General features: G+C 36.2%; 1 protein-coding gene across 4 annotated transcripts; it reads left to right on the forward strand.

The window, feature by feature from the left end:
* The first annotated feature begins 4 nt into the window (after positions 1-4).
* On the forward strand, positions 5-17,905 carry map7d2b (MAP7 domain containing 2b). 4 transcript variants are annotated; one of them, XM_058765984.1, is made up of 17 exons: positions 5-296; positions 1,566-1,634; positions 1,974-2,137; positions 6,894-6,996; positions 8,249-8,341; positions 10,234-10,329; positions 10,452-10,579; positions 12,078-12,199; positions 12,419-12,642; positions 13,049-13,181; positions 13,269-13,449; positions 14,223-14,327; positions 14,857-14,904; positions 14,997-15,075; positions 15,358-15,475; positions 15,586-15,839; positions 16,672-17,905. In XM_058765984.1, exons 1-16 carry the CDS (start codon positions 269-271, stop codon positions 15,830-15,832), a joined length of 1,938 nt encoding a protein of 645 aa, XP_058621967.1. In that variant the 5' UTR covers positions 5-268; the 3' UTR covers positions 15,833-15,839; positions 16,672-17,905. The 4 variants fall into 4 exon arrangements, with proteins under 4 accessions (XP_058621967.1, XP_058621966.1, XP_058621968.1 ...); XM_058765983.1 differs by lacking the exon at positions 5-296 and adding an exon at positions 413-494; XM_058765985.1 differs by lacking the exons at positions 5-296; positions 8,249-8,341 and adding an exon at positions 413-494.

A 17,905-nucleotide genomic window follows, 5' to 3' on the forward strand; every position in this document is an offset into this window, starting at 1 on the left:
CGCTCGGCACGCGGCAATTGGTCGAGCGTGCTATAATTTCTTAGAACCTCGCGCTCTTGTGGCTCTGCCTTCAGCCTTCGCTGGTAATATCTGGTCGAAGAACGAGATGGTGTTCGGATGAATCAAACCTGAGGTGAAACTGCGTTTAGATTTTCGTCGCGTTTTGATTTTTTTTTTCCAACTTAAATAGAGATTGATAAATAAATGTTGTGGGACGGAATGTCATCTGGATATTGATCGTTGGAAAACTCCCATAGATCAACTGGAAATGGCCACCATCGTGGAAAACATGACAGGTACGTTATGTTGTGTTATATTTCATTCTTTAAAAAGAAAGCCTCACCCAGATTTGACAGTATTGAGGAACGGATAACTGGGAAAGCGAGCTGTTGTCATGGAAACAGGCTGCTGAGGTGAGAGGAGGATGGGAAACCTGACCTGTCCAGGTGAAGAGTGCGTAACCCTTATGAAAAGGAAACATACGTTTTTGCAAAGTAAAGTATATTCATTTAAATATGTGTGACTATCATATAGGGATGGAAGACCGGGGGCTAGTTGTCGCACTGTTTATGCCAGTAAATTCTTCTCAGATTTGGTTAAATTTATGTTCATACACATACCTTAAACTCTTTGCTACACACACACACACACACACAAAAATGCTATTGAACATTTCCACTGTTATTAGAAAGAAAGATGCAGGTTGTTAAAACACGTTGATCTTTTGTGGCAACATGCCCCAGTAGCAGGACATGTTGTTAGGCTACATTACATGGCGCAAATTTGTACTTGCCATTATGAAGCCTATTACAGGCTTTTCAGCTAAATTTACACAGTAAAACGATCATGAAGCATAAAACAATTCAAGAAACAGTAAAATGATCAAACCACTCTTTTAGCAGGCAAATTAATAAATTGTGTAGCATGGAAAACAGCCCAGAAGTTCTAATTTAAGACCATTTACAAAAATATTTGAAACTAACATACAAAATTACTGCCGTAGAAAACACGTCTAATTGCACTCAAAATCTTATAGTTACAAATATACTTTCTATGTGACAACAATTAGCCCTGGTTTGCACTGCAAGCTATTTATAGCTTCTTTTTTTTACAGACACATCAGAATAAATTTGTTTGATATTGGGTTTATTTATTAGATTCTTATGTTTACTGAAAGATTACTATAATGATTTAACAATGCATACTGTCTGATATAAATGCCCTTTCCTTTAAAAAAAAACAAAGCAAAAAATGTGCTTTGTCAAATGTGCTTTAGATTTGAAGCTAACAGGGATCTGACAGACTGTGCCACAGGCTCTGCTGTGAATCGTGGAAAATGACTTTACAATAAATCACATTTGTGTTCCCTTTGAGCATTTTGACGTTGCATATATTTGCATCCCATTACACAATTAAAACCAATGTTTTCCGCCAGCTTGTAACAGGACTATAACCACCATAGACATTGAGGGGCTTGAATATTTGGTTACACATGAAAAAGACTCCTAAAGGTGTGTTTATTGTTTATGTGCATTTTAACATTTTGTTTCTTTTCTCATGCAAAGATGGAGGCTCGAAGAAGGACAGAATTCGACTGGCCAAAGAAAGAAGAGAGGAGAAAGATAAGAGCCAAGGTGAACTGCAAGTCTTGACTTTTATTCAGTCATACTGTCAACAACGAAATTATATGTTCCTTTCAAAATTGTCTAAAACATTGGACTGCTTTAGAACCATGTTTAATTCCTAAATGGATTTCATGACATCTTGTTGATAAGTTAAAGCTGGGGGTTATTCCAGGGCAATAGACTACTTCTCCATTCATCACTGAATCCGATGGTGGAAGACTTCTGATAATACCACTAAGTGCTTAGCACAAATGAATCAGTATTGTCAGCAGGTAGGGAGAGGCTTGGCCTTTCTCGTATCAGGGCAATCTATAGACTTACCCATGTCCACCCCCACCATGTGTCTAGCTGTGCGGGAGCAAGCTCTCTTGGAGAAGGAACAGCGTGCACAGCAGCAGTATGAACGCTCGCTGGTGGAGCGAGGGAGGCGTCTGGAGGAGCAGCGACAAAAGGAGATGCTCCGTCGTTCCGCCGTGGAGGACAAAAGGAAGCAGCGCATGGAGGAGGAAAAGGTCAGGGGTTACAGCCAAACTTTATTCTCTTTGGGGTATGCACTCATAGGGCAGATATAAAGTATTTTTTCTCATACACCACCTTATCTGTGAATTCTTTTATTTTTGGATTTGTTTTGTGTGTAATATTATGATAAAATTATGTTTTTTATTATGCATAGTTTATTGCTGTTCATTTTTCCCAGCTTGCTTAATCCTTGATGTGGTGTGTGTAATTTTTAGCTATTAAAATACTTAAACAGATAGGGAAAAATATAAGTAATAGGGCTGGGCGATATGAGCAAAAATTCATATCTCGGTATTTTTTGGCTGATGTGCGGTATACAGTATATATCTCGGTATTTTGGATTTGGATTAAACAAATAAAGTGAATGCAAGCATGAAGGCATATATTATGTGCAAAAAGGGTTCAAATCACATTACATTCTAACATTGTAACTTTGCAATCTAAAAACAAAAATAATGCTTTTAAAGCAGAAGTTAAATTTACTAAACTAAAACTGAAAATAATAAAAAAGCACAGACTAATTGAGTATAAAGGCTATTTTGATTGCCCCATTACACTTTACAGTTAGTGCTATCATACAAATACACTTACTTGTCGGTTTAAAATGAAGTATAGCAGAGAATCGCAAAGCAAAAGCTCACGCACTTCTGACTGCAAAATGGCAATATTTCCATGGCTTTCTAACATTTACAGATGGAGAATATACCTGTGAAATGTAAGTTAGGTGTTAAGGAAAACAGCACGTCTCTGTCAGCGGCACACGCAGCATTTCTGTCAGAGCCGCTTTAAACTGAAACTATAAATAGGCTACTATATCTTACGATTTTTTTAAAGCCCTTCATATAAAGCCTGATACATGTAGAACAAATTGTATTATGCACTTTCTCCGCAGAAGTTCAGTCTGTGTCCTCCCTAGATATTTTTTTCAGATGCGCTCGTATCAATATTAACGATATTGCTTCATACCGTATCGCGTATAAAGAATATATCGATATATCGTACAAACTCGATATACCGCCCAGCCCTAATAAGTAATATGCAATACTGTTGAAAGTTTATGTCAGTAAGATTTTTTTTCTTTTTCTTTGAAAGAATTTAAAACACATTGTATAGATATATTTATATAATTAATACAATTAATACATTTATTTAGCAAGGTTGCATGAAACTGATCAAAAGACATTTGTCTTTACAAATTTTACAATTTCTCTTCGTCATAACTTTCTGTTAACTAAGATGCCTGAATCACAGTTTACAAAAGTTACAAAAAAGTTAAGCTGTTTTCAACACTGACAATAATAAGAAATGTTTCTTGAGCTGCAGATCAGCATATTAGAATTATTTCTGAAGCAACATGTGACACTGAAGACTGGAGTAATGATGCTGAAAATTCAGCTTTGCCATAACAGGAATAAATGACATTTTTAAATATATTCAAATAAAAAAAGGGTTAATTGAAAATTTAATAATGTTACACAATATTTTTATTATTATTTATATATATTTTTTTTACTGTATTTAATATTGAATAAAAGCCACCTTGTTGAGCATAGGAGACTTATTTAAAAAAACATGTAATAATCTTACTGACTCAAACCTATGAACGGTATTGTATGTATATTGCTAGTATTTCATCATATTATAATCTATATCTATGCTAAACATTGACCCCTTTAATCTCAAGACAACAACAAACACTCAACCAATAGTGTGAGTTTGGGGCAGGACTACTTTTTTGTCCAAACAATGGAAGATCTAGGGAACATTTGAGAAATCGGTTTGGAAACAGTTATTATCTTTGCATTTCTGCTGATAGCACAAAAATTACACACATCATCTTTCAGCCAGAACAAAAATGTTATTTTTTTGAGGTTTAGGATGTCATTCCACTATTTTGTGGAATATTGTAATATGAAAGCCAATAGATAGTAGTCAAACATCTTGCACTGGTGGAAAGAAACAGATTTGAGTTCAAAATATGAAAAAAGACATTTAAAAATGAAATAGCTGTAGCTATATTAGCTCAAGATGTCCAGTTTGTGATGGTGACATCACACATGTTGACATTTTTACTGGGCACCGGTTAGATTTTATAAAAATAATAGTTTTTGTAACCTGTTTGTAATTAAGTCTTTATTCCTGTTGAATTTAACCCCCTAGAGTTCCCACCTTTTGTGACATTGAGCTTTGTCTTAGCAGGAGAGCGAATTCTTTGTTTATATTGATTGAAAACTAGCCCCCCCAGTCAGATGCTGCAATGATTGGTGACTCTCTGGAGTGATCAAATGACCTCACTATTCCTGATATTCATCTTAACTGACACGTACAAATCAAATTTCTCTAGAAAAACATGGTGTGTCATAGTAAGGGTGTGTTTGAAGAAGCTAAAAGGAAAATACTGTATGGTGTGATTAAGATGCCTACTTAGAGAGACTGCAGTTAGGCAGTGGATCATTGTGTGCAGGGTGTGGTGCTGTTTCTGTGTTCTGGTATGGTAGTGCTGTGTAGTCTCACCTCAGACTACTCTGATCTTGGCCAGCGTTTGGATTTAAATTAATTCTGGCTCCTCGGTATCTGCAGTGGTATCAAATCTTTTGCAGTAGCCTGGCCTCCTTACATCCACCTGCAGACAATATGCAGCATGAGCCACCTAGTTTTATGTTTGCTCAAAGCCATTCATCGCCCTTTTTCTTCATTAGTCTTCTTCATTAGATTAATCAAATGAAAAAATAATGAGATGTGAGAGGAGAATGCAAGATGCAAGAGGGGTTTTGTATCACCCTAATGGGTTTATTTTGTGATAATGACTCATTGTTGCTGATTACATGGCTAAATTATGATAAGTCTGTCATTGTTTACTCACCTTCATGTGCACCTGTGTGACGTGGCTGACTTCTGTGGAAAACAAAAGGTGAAATTTTGAAAAATAGTCTGCCTTGTGCTTTTCCTTATAATTAAAGTGAATAGGGACTGGATCTGTTAAGCTACAAAATGACAAAGAAGCACTATAATAGTATCATAAGTGTGATCCATACAAAATTTGCACTAACAAAGTATCTTTGTGAGGAACAATGGTGCTTGAATTTCAGTCGATTCATCACGCAAAGCTACCGCACCTTCAGAATACTTGGAATATCTCACAAGTCATGTGAACTGCTTTTATGATATTTTTATGTTGGTTGTTTGTGATTTTAAATCTTGACAGTCCTATTCCATTTCATTTTGTTATATGGAAAAGAGCGACCAGGATGTTCTCCGAAAATTCACTTTTTTGAACCCACAGATGAAATAGCATCATGGAGTTTGGGTTTGGGATGACATGAATGTTAGTAAATGATGACAGAATGTTGATTTTGGGTGAACTGTCTCTTGTAAAAAATAAGTACACTTTTAAACAGAGCACTTATTACAGAAATAATATACGTTAAAAATATATATATATAATTAAGTACAAATTGTATGTAATGTTTTTAGGCACTTAATGGCATAATTGGAATTAAATAAAAATGTATTATTTAATTTGATATGAAATGCAATTAGTTGAATTAGCACTTTTCTGACTCACACAGGACTTAAGTACATCTTTATATGTAATTTAATAATTGCTTTTAATATGTCTGAAATACGGTTAAACTGAATTGCTGAATATATTAACAAGCATTTATGGTAAACCAAATTACACTTTGTCATTTCTATTGAAACGTTTATTGAATAAAACATTACAGTTTAAAATAATAATTAAGTACTTTACCTGTGCTTTGTTACTCAACACATCAAAATATGTCTTTAAGAACACAACAAAAGATTATTAAAACTGATTCAGTATGTATGTTGAAAAAACAGACATTTTTATGTAATTTCTTTAATATTGTATTATTTGCAAGTACTGTTTTGTTTTGTTTTTCAAATATATGCTAATTTATATTTTTTAATATGTTCACAAGGAATCCATTTGTAAATACAAGTTTTTTATCATAAACAAAGAGGCTACAGAGTGACATGAGATAAACTAGAACTATATATATATAGTATAAATGGTCTGTATACAAATATATTTCAATGCAATGTTGATCAATCAGAATGAAGTTCTTAAGAGAGTCATGTTATTTCACTCTTATGATTTTATTGCTTATCTGACTATGTGTTGTTTCCTTGAATCTGGGGAGTTGTTTAATTGTGTATTTTACATGTGTAAACATTAGTGCTTTGTGAAGGGTTATGAGTATACAAAATCAATCAATATGTTAAAATCAGAAGGAGAAACAAGGTTATACTGGTTAGAGGAAATGCAGATAGTGAGGTGGGATAGAGAGAGAGAAATTCAGGAAAATACATAGAGGCTTCCTTATTTTCACTGATGCAACCTGTGTCATTATAATACTCCCTCTGTGTGCGCGTGCTCACCGTTTATGTCAACCGCTGAGGGGGGAGGGTGTGGGTGGAGTTATGGCTGTTCTCTCCTCCGTCTGGCTGTACGCTCTCTTAGACACACAGTCACCTGGGAGGAGAGAGATACAAAGAGAGAGTCACTGAGTGCAAGGGAGAGAGAGGCAGAAACAGAAGGCAAGGCCCTCGTCATTTTGTGCGCACGCATACGAGGAGGAAGAGCAGGGAGAGAGGGAGAGTCAGAGACGGATAGGAGAGGTGGTCGCCATGGAGCAGCCAGCCTCATCCCCATCCACTCGCCGCCGCAGCGAGAGCTCTGTCAAAGAGTCTCTTTTCTTTCCTGTTTTGGAACGCAACGAACAGGAGCGCCTGGAGGCCCTGATGCGACGTTCTATCGAGCGGAACCTGCAGACGGACCAGAGGCCCAAACGCTGGACCTGGGGCGGACCTCCAGGAGTCTGCGAGGGTGAGTGTGTGTGTGCTTGTGAGGGCGTGGAGAGTCCCTTGTGTGAACTCCTCTCAGGGCCGTAGGGAGCAGGAATGGATGGAGAGATAGGAAAACAGGGTGTGGGAACTGCACTGCAGCCCTTTTGTTTCAAAACCGACTGGGATATTGACTAATACAGCAGCTGTGCGATGAAAATGCAGCTGTTTTATGAGGGAGCTGCAGTGTCACACTGAGACATCGAGCTGTTGCTGATCTCAAGGAGTTGCCCCAGTCGCATGAAAACACTCTGTCTCAAGGTTAGCGCTGTCAGCGACCGATCACAGACTCGTAGGCATTATAAATCATCCGTGCGATAGCTGCCTGGGGGCAAGGGGCAATTTGGGCTGTTTTAGCTAGAGAACAAACACCATAAACTGTGCTGTCACTGTGACTGCACAGGGTGTATTAGACTGCGCAGCCGAAGGTTTTTTGCTCTGTCACTGCCTCGTTCTGACTTTAAATAATGCCTTTTTTCCCTGAACATTTCAATTACACAAGCCTACGCTGCAACTGTTTATTGGAGTATGTTTTACAAATGCTATTTCAGTCTTCAGTCTACTTTCAAAGTTTTATGCTCAGTTCAATGTTTTACTTGCGTTTCTTTGATATGGTGAAATTTACTAGTGATTTCTGAGTTCAAATTGTTTTACACCAACTCCTCAGTAGACCTGAGGCTCTGGTAAATCATATCAACACTGGAAAATAATGCTGCTTTCAAGACAGATGTGAAAGCACCACCCTGAATCTGTGGTGCATTCATAACTACATCAATTATTTACACTGTCCAAGAGCAGAGCCTTAAGCCTGATCCCGAGTCAGTCTGATAATATATCTAGACAACATGCATGTAGCGTCTGTTTTGCTTTGTGGATAAGGGCGAACGATTGAGAATGAGTTTATGGTCGCCCTTGGAAAACATTAGGCTCTCTGAAAACCTGATATCATCGCATCAGCTGCATGCTGTGCTCTGGGTTATTTCATCTTGCAGTGGTTCATATTACCATCCTGCTTTTATTAGCGAAATTACTTTTTTTTTTTTTTTTTTAACAAAGAAAAATGCCCTGCTGGAAATTATGCAGCTTCCCGTCAAAGGAAAAAACTGCTGACGGGGTATATCAGTATTTCACAGGGACACACTGTTATGACTCCTCATAATATTCACTGTGATCTTGTGAAATACTCTGTGCTCACGCACCTGTACTTTCTCTGCTTTGCATCACCTGCCGCACAGGTGATCCTAAGATTGCCCCGCCCTCTCCTGCTGCTTCAGCCTCCTTAACCAATGACCCCGCTGCTCACCCTCCTGCCAGCAAATCCAGGAACGGTACTGACTTCCTGCTGCTTTACGTGTCATCCCCGTTCACTTCCCTAAAGATTCAGTCACAGTGATTCTGATGTTGTTGTTGTTGTGATGGTTTGCATGTGCATGAGATTTTACATAGGTGTAGGTTATATGTGTGCTAAGATTTATACTACCGTTCAAAAGTTTGGGGTTGGTCATATTTTTTAATGTTATTTTTAAGTTTAATGTGAAAGAAGTCTCTTTTACTCAAGTAGGCAGCATTTATTTTAATAAACAGTAATTTAATGAAATATTATTACAATTTAAGATGTTTTAATAAGCTATATTTTATTGACTGGAGTAATGGCTGCAAAAAATCAGCTTTGCAATTACAGGAAGAAATGTTCAAAACAGTTATGCTGCGTAATATGTTTGTGGAAACATTTATTTCATTTATTGTAATACATTTCAGTAAATGTGATACAGTACATTTATTTCAGGGTTTTTTGATGAATAGAAAGAACATAAAACATAAATATTTTACTGTCACTTTAGATCAATTGAATGTGTCCTTGCTGAATAAAAGTATTGATTTCTTTAAAAATAAATCTTACTGACCCCAAACTTTTGAACGTTAGTTGGTTTTATCCATAGGTGTTTTTGATGCTCTGTTGTCTGTTTTCTTGTTTATTTCATTGGTGAGGTTTGTTAATAATGGTGCTTGCTAAGGCAAACATTACTATAGCTATTGTTCATCTATTACATTTTCTAAGTGAATGACTTAAAATATTTGCCTGACAGATGATAACCAGGAAAAAACATTTTGACTCGTTTTGAATTAGGGACGTTAGTGTATCTAGGGACCAGAATAACATAGTGGGTCAGCATTTTAGACTCTGGCCAGTAAGAAAGCACTCAAAACACCTCAGCAGTCTGCTGAAATCTACTTGAAACTCCTTAACATCCACATAGCAATATGCTAAAATATTTGCATATAAATAACTGGCTTTCATATGGTTTTATATGATATACTGTGTGTGTGTGTGTGTGTGTGTGTGTGTGTGTGTGTGTAGTACAAAAGCCAAGTCAAATAATTTAAATATTATGTGAAAAATACTACTTTAATATAAAAAGAGATGTATATAGTGTTGTCTACAGCCAAAAAAAAAATGGGAATCCATGGGCCCCATCAACAATCAACAAAATGGAGGTGACCACTCACATTTTCTTCACAAAATGTAAAGGTCTAGTTGTAATCATCATTATATTGTTTGAAGTGTTTGTTTATAAGCAATTGTAGGCTATATTTATGCTGCAGCGCCCTGGTAACACCCTATTATCGGTGTTGCATGGACAAGCACCTCCTATCATTTTTTTGTTTGGAGTAGTTTTTATACAGTCAGTTTCTTTCTTTCCAAGGTGAATGTAAACATCGTATCAATGAGGAAATGAAACTGTCTGGAAAACCAATCAAGCTCCCATAACAGGAGCATAACATCCCATAACCATAACATTACATCCATCAGATATGAAGTCTGTCATATTATTCCTCGCCTAGTAAGTGAAATCCGGAACCGTCTACAGCTACATTGCACCCCCTAAAGAATGCACAGGGGGTCTCATCTGTCAGCTCGTTTTAAATGCAGGCCAGCTTAGCAAACTCCCCTGCAACATCACACATGAGCTACATAAACTCAGAAATCTACCTCATATGAAAATGAGCCTGCTGTTAATGAAAGTCTTTGATCAGTGTAAATATTCATACCCAAATGGACACTAATTATTAATCAGAAAGAAAGCCTCTGGCTTCTATCTTCAGAATTAACTTGTATCTGTAAGTCTCTGGGTGAATGAATATCATTATGATTGTGTCTGATCGTATCTGTCTGTGTTTTCTTTCTCCCTGGAACCTTTCATAATACGTTTCACTGCAGTCCAAGATTTTATGATTCTGCCCGAGTCCCCAGACTCTGTCCTGAGCAGGCATCTCTCTTCCTCCTCCGCTACTTTGCCCAATGTGACAGAGAAAGGCAAGTGTTTTTGCATTAACCTTCAGTAATTAATTGATTGCAATTTCTGCCCCGCCCCTATTTGCTCCTTTGTCTTCCTGTGACCTCTGGCCCCTCAGTGTCTTGTCTTTGTTCCCGAATAGCCTCCTCCAGCCCTCACAAGTCTCCTTACAGGGCTTCACCCAGTAGAGCCGAGCGAAAGAAGGTTAACACACCGTTCTTCGGGCAGCTGGACGACTCCAGAGCAGCCACAACCCCGAAAAGCCCTCAGGTCTGATCTGCATGGATGTGATCAACATTTTGTCAGATAGCTCAGATATTTATATTTGGTGCAAAGCACAATGGGACACAACCCACAGAGGAGCTGGTCTCCTAGCAACTGCATTGCACAGATCGGTGCGTGTCCAGTTTCAGTCGTGGATTTATAGCCGTAGATTTTTGAGCAGGGGGTCTTTTGACAGATACAGTATGAGACATATATCATTTTTTTGTATACTTCAAAATGTATTTCTAAAATGTGTACATTATATATCTTGAACGTTCTAGAAGGTAAAAATGTTGATATTGGTGAAAATTCAAACCTAACATTATTTGAAGGGATAATTCATCCTTCATCTTATTCCAAACCTATATGACTTTCTTTCTTCTGTGAAACAAAAAGAATTGATAGATAGTTGAGAAACTTTTTGTGATCCACAGAAGAAAGAAAGTCAAAAGACATGAGCAAATCAGTGTCATTATAGTTAAATAAAATTAAATTGAAAACAATTAAAAAATGTTGTTACTTGAAATAAACTAAATGTTAACTGAAATAAAATGCAATATAAAAAACTTAAACTTGTTTTATTTTGGCTAGTTCCCAAGGCAGCATTTCTTATTTTAATTTAGTATAACTTAATGTACTAAAATAGTTCAATTAAATCAATAAAAACTATACAGACATATTTGAAACCACAAAAAGTTATAAAAAATTACAAATACACACAACAAAAAATTACTAAAACTTTAACTAAAATTAACTTGAAAGCAGAAAATATGAAAATAAAATCAAATTCAAAATAACATAATAGTACCATAATAGTATCTCAGTAATACTAAAATAACACTGGAGTAAATTAATAAATGAGGACAGAATTAATTCTTGGATAAAACTTAATGCATTCATCTTCATGAATAAACAATACTTCTGCTTTATTAAAGTTAGTTTACATGTATATACTAATGCAAAGTATAAATTAACTAATGTATTATGAACAAAAATGATTCAACCATGAACAATAAATAATATACTTCATCATATAATATAATACATAATATACAGATCAGCGGTTCTTATGCTGCGTTCACGCCATATCATAATTACCGTAATTTTGAGATGACAACACATGACGTTATGCTTTTCTATGGCAACATTATCAGCGCCTAAACAGAGCCTGTGGTGGTCGTAGCTCTCAGAAAACTCTACGATGATGTGAACGCTTTTTACAATTTGGAATCTCGAAATTACAGGAATTCCGATATGGCATGAACGCACCTTTAATCCTGGTCCTCGTGGACAACCCAGATTGTTGTTAAGAGTCAGAACAGGTTACTAAATTTTATGAAATTGATTCTTATTGTAAAGCATTACCAAGAAAATCTCATTTTTTTATTTTAAAGCTTTCTGGTTTGGCTAAGAGACTATTGTTCAGGTTTTTGTAGTTTTGTGGCTTTGTTACAACAGTGAATTGGACAAATGCATAATTCTGGTATCTGTTTTGGGTGTTTAGACTGAGAGACCCGAAAAGAGCATCACTCAAATCTTAGCTGACTCATCTACAAAAAAACTTGAGTCTCCAACAACACCCACCCGAAGTTCTTCTAACCGCAAGAACCCCAGTACACCGAAAAGGTTTTGTATTTTATCATATTATCATATATTATTATTTGTTGTCATTTATTTATTTAAAGACTTTAGACTGAGTGTATATTTGTTTTTTTGTTGTTTTTCTTTTGTAATTAGATCTGATTCCTGACTTTAGACTGTGTGTATATTTGTTTTTCTTTTGTAATTAGATCTGATTCCTGACTTTATACTGAGTGTATATTTGTTATTTTCATTTGTAATTAGATCCAAGTCCTGTAAGAGCCGCATCCAGTCCCCAGCCTCCCCGGGTCAATACCCCCCTTCCCCGATGAGGCACAAAGCCATAACGCCAAGTTTAGAAAACAAGAGGTGGGAAGGAGAGGAGAAAGGATCCATGGAGATTAAAAACTGCAGCACTCTAGAGAGAAAGACCTCCAGAACAGAGAAAATCACAAAATCTGCAAGCAAGGAATTTGGACATAATGCAGGTATTGTTTTTTTTTTTTTTAGGAATAGTTCAATATTCTGTCTAGTTTTATTTAGTATTATTTATATACTATTATAGCATTTATTATTGTTTTGAACTTGCTTTTATTTTTAGATTTTCAGGTTTAATTTTAGATAAAGTTATTGTAATTTTTGTCAAGGCAACATTTCTACTTTTCATTTTCATCTAATTTTTAAGTGCAATTTTTCTCAATTTTATATTTTATATTATTTTAGCTTTATTTCAGTTATACAATTTTAATAGTTTTAGTTTTCATTTCAATTAACAGTAACAATATTCAATTCTTTCATCATTTATTATGACTGAGTTTCTTCTGATTTAAAAGCTGTGCTAATGGGATCTCAATCACGTGACATGGACTAAGTGCGTCCTGTCTTGTGTTTCAGAGTCTCCAGTAACTCCCACTGGGAAAGCAGGTACCACTGATGCTGAGGAGGCCTCCAGGCTGCTGGCGGAGAGACGACGCCTGGCAAGAGTACAGAAGGAGCAGGAAGAAAAGCAACGCCTAGAAGAGGAAAGGTAGAGATATTGTGTGTCTCTAGGGTCTGTGTGTCACATTTATGTGTTTGCTTCTGTATCATATATCATCTTCTTTATAAATCTCAGGCTCAGGGCTGAGGAGCTCCAGAGGCAGCAGGAAGAGGAGAAACAGCGGCAGGAACAGGCAGCTCGAGAGGCAGAGGAGAAAAGACAGAGGCAGGAGGAGGAGCGCTGTCAGAGAGAGCTGGAAGACAGGCACCAAAAGGAACAACGCTGGAAGGAGCTCCAGGATGATCTGGAGAGACAGGTCTGAGGGATATTACATTGCATTACATTAAAATACAGTCAGAACTAAAAATCTGAGACTGATGAAAATGTTATACATTTTTATTTAATACATTTTTTAAATAAACTACTTTAATAATATGATGCAACATATATTATATTATATTTTCTAAAAAAGATCTATTACATTTTCAGCAGTGGTCTCAGATGTTTGGACCTCACCGTTTAAACAAACAAAATAAAAAATAAAAAAATCTACATAATCATTACATAAATACAATCAGAGCACAAAAATGCACAAAAATAAAACAGACTCATCAAGGCACATTCAGCATACTCATCCATTAGGTCACTGACTCAGTCACGTGCAGCACTAATCTGTCCTAATTAATTATAATAATTGTTCAAACATTGGAGCTCAAAAATCTTAGACCAATGCTGACCACTTTTTTACATTTTTATATTATATTATATTATACATTTATTAGATGTTTTATTTTATTATTATAAATTATATTTATAATTAGATAGAAATGTATTATATTGTCGGCAGTGGTCTCAGATTATTTGACCCCGCTATTTGAGCAAACACAAAATAATAATAATAATAAATCAAAGTAGCATTATGTAAATACAAACAAAAACAAACAGAAATAACAACTGACTCATCAAAACACATTCAGTATACTCATCCATCCAGTCACATGCAGAACCAGTCTGTCTTCTGTAGCTGAGAATATCTGTAGGGATGAATGTGATATAGTTGGAGATGTGATGTGTCATGATGTTTGGCAGAGGGAGGAAGCAGTGCAGCGTGTTCATAGAGAGGCTGAACGGAAGAGACAGGAGCGAGAGCTTCTGAAAATTCAAGAGGAGCAAGAGAGACTTCAAAGGAAGAAGGTTCTTCTCTTTTCTGTTTACGTTTAGAAGCAAGTAATATATGGGAAATGTATTCATATTGACACTATTAAAGTGATTCTTCAATTTAATGTGCATTATAATGAGAAAAGTTTAGTGCTAAGTAATTATGAAGTGGTAATCTCTAAGGGCTACTTATCTATGCACAGATTTATTTCTTAATTAAAACTTAATTCAAACTTTATAGAGTGTGCAACAGAGCAGCTCAATCTGGCTGCATGTAAAGTCAACAAGAAATGGTGTTTGCAACCCATTTGAGTTTTGTCAAAGAGGATATTCACAATGTATTTAAATAAAAACAAAGCATGACTTGATTTTATTATTTAGGAAATGATTAGGTATTCAAAAATGTGTTTTACATTGTCTGGTTTGTGGTAGGTGTTGAAAAAATAATCAAAACAACATCAGAAAAGACTTTGTTGCTTTGTCTGATACAAGGCAAAAAATATTGTTTTGAGGTTATGTTTTAATTAAAGCTTATGATGTATGTTTGCATCTTTGATTTTGGCAGCGCATTGAAGAGATTATGAAAAGGACAAGAAAATCGGATGGGGAAAAGGTAAACAAATTCTCTACAGGCCAATTAAATGATCAGATAACAAATATTTACTAACTGTGGCAAATAATATTGCATGTCATGTGTTTGGATAGAAAGAAGAGATGCAGATGGAAGTCCCATCCCCCATTTCTGTTTCCCAGTCCATCTCACCATCTGCCTTGGAAACCGAAGGTATTGATATGACCTGTATCACTATACAGTTCTACAGTGGGAATGTAGTAACATTTAACCCTCCCTTTCACTGTGGAAATTCACTCAAACACACACACTCATTATTAGTTGTCTATTTCTTGCTGCTGAGTGACTCAGCATGTGGGAAAAAATGAATAGCGCCATCAAGTGGTGTAATTACGAACTGAAATTAGTTTGTCATCTCAAAATAGAATGTTGATAATCTGGTAAAATAGCTCTGAATTTTTTTCTTTCTTTTGGATTAAACTACATTAAACACAGAAATTATTAGCCCACCAAAGGCAACATCTCAGTCTCCGATCATATGCCTTGAGCCACTGGAGCCAAAGAGCTGCGGGGCAGATGATCTCTCAGATGGAGTGCAGTCCATGGATGTCAGGTTAGCTCCAACAATGTCATGCCACATTATTTCAGAAAAAATTGATCCGCAAACAACATTGATAAAATATTGCTAGTCCCTGTAATAACCCAAAATGCTTGTCATTGCAGCCCGGTGTCCAGAGATGAGCTCGTTCCAGAATATTCCCCCGTCAGCGAGATCTCACAGAACAGCATGACTTCTGTGGCTTTGGGTGATATCCACGTTCTGACGGGGCAGGTCTCGCATCCCAAAGTGTCTGCTGCTCCAGCTTTTGGTGACTGCAACAAGAACCTGATCCAGGATTGCAGTAGTGCTGCTATTGACTCATCACTTTTCCAGAGTCTTAGGCCCACCTCAGACAAGCTCAACATCTAATGCAAAGGTGATTGCTAAGTCGAAGGTTTTTCATGAGGTGATTTTGGATTTGTTTTTATCACTCCATGAATCACAAGATTCTGTCAACAGCCAGATTTTTGGGAATAGAATGTTTTATAAAATCAGGCAATTTATATATGTTACTTGCTTTCTTTTTAATCACTCCATGAATCAGAAAATTCTGTCAACAGCCAGGTTTTTTTGCCATATTTTTGGGAATAGAATGTTTTATAAAATCAGGCAGTTTATATATGAACAAAGCCCTCTGTAAAAACCATCAGAATATGTACAATCTGGTGTGTGTAAGTTCTGCTGAAGTGGAGATTTCTGACTTGGTGCATGAGAAAAAAAAATCATTTTAAGAAAACAGCCTTTAAAATATATATTGTAATTGAAATCTAGAGACACAAATAGATAAAGTGCATTACATTTAATACTTAAAAAATGTATTTTGGGTGTTTTCTTTTCACTAGTCTGAAACTACATGTTATGAAAAGCCAAATACCCAAAAATCTCAAAACTGTAGTGTCTTGCCTTAAATGGACAGTTCACCCAAAATGGAAGTTCTGTCATTTACTCACCCTCATGTGAGTAAATGACACAAAATGACATGTTCATGAGATCAGTAGCGAAGTCTGATTCGTGAATGAATCATTCAGACTAGTTTTGTGAACCTGAGCAACTGATTCATTCATGACTCAAAAGAACAATTTGTTCACTAATTGAAACTCAGGTTTGAACCAAAATGATAGTAACTAAATGAGGACAGAATATAAATTTTGGGGGTAAACTATCTCTGTAGTTTAACCATCTCATATGTGTTGTCTTTTCTGTTTTAGACACTATTGAAGCATGGGGCTGGAGTGAACTGATGAATTGGAGTTGAGCTGAAAGATGAGACCAGCTTTGTGCCTCAGCAGCTTCCTGAATATCCTCTGAACAGAAGAACAAGGACTGAATGTCAAATCATGTGTTAATAGCAAAGAAGGGACAGCCTGACAGTTGATTCCCTCACACATAAAATAAAGTTTGCCTGATCCTCGTAGATATTATATTTCACACCATTTCAGCTTAGTATCACCAGACAAAGCAACTGTATTAGCGCAGTCCTAGTTGTCTTATTCTTGTTGTTCACCTGTAGCATTGATGAGTGATACACCGTGACAATTGTAGCAGCTCCATTGTGTAATTTGTTTTATTTTGGGTTGCATAAATGACCAGCAAACCGAGCAGTTATGTGCTGAGTCTGCTAATTGTGCTGTATTGTATGGCTGGGGTTTGCAAACAGTATATTGTGTAAATCCATGACTTCTCCGCGTCGTCTCTGCGATCCAAGCTTTGTAGTCTGAAAGTGGATATGAATAGATGTAAAGTGTGATATTATTCCACCATAACACTGTTATACTGGCATTAATGTATTATTAGTCAACAGCAGTTAGACGTTATGGGGATGTATACAGAAAAAAGTGTACTTCTAATGTAATTTATTGTGTAAAAGTTTAAAAAGGGAATTAAAAGTGCACAATTTCATTGTGTTAAATAGCATAGTGCTTTTACTTCTTCATAGACTTTTTCTGTATTGTTTTGTTATATGACATTGCATACAGCTCTATGCAGATCAAGAAAACCAAGCAACCATAAGAGCAACACAGATCAAGGTAATTCAGCATCCCTATGTACAAATGTACAGCACTGACTCAAAAGATCTGTACTTCCTGAGTATGTTGCTTAAAATACTCTGTTTACCATCTTGTATACTCAGGGTGCTTGTGAGCTTTGCATGTGAGCTCAGTTCTTTTGATGTTTGGTGGTTATATCATGATGCTGTAGTTTAAAACTTCAGATGCGCTGGATTGCTTCAGGACCAATAAGAAACAAATTTATTGAAAGATGGAAGGATCTATCTATCTATCACAGAACTTGGGATGTTGATTACATTTTTGATTATACAGAGAGTGATGGGTTAATACTGTAATTCAACACTTCAAAATGACATTTGAGAAAAGGTGCATGAATCAGCTGCTTTGAAGTTGCCGAACCTTGAGATAATGACGTTACAATAAAACATGTATC

Source organism: Onychostoma macrolepis, chromosome 24 (genome assembly GCF_012432095.1).
Source record: "Onychostoma macrolepis isolate SWU-2019 chromosome 24, ASM1243209v1, whole genome shotgun sequence".
Lineage (NCBI taxonomy): Eukaryota > Metazoa > Chordata > Actinopteri > Cypriniformes > Cyprinidae > Onychostoma > Onychostoma macrolepis.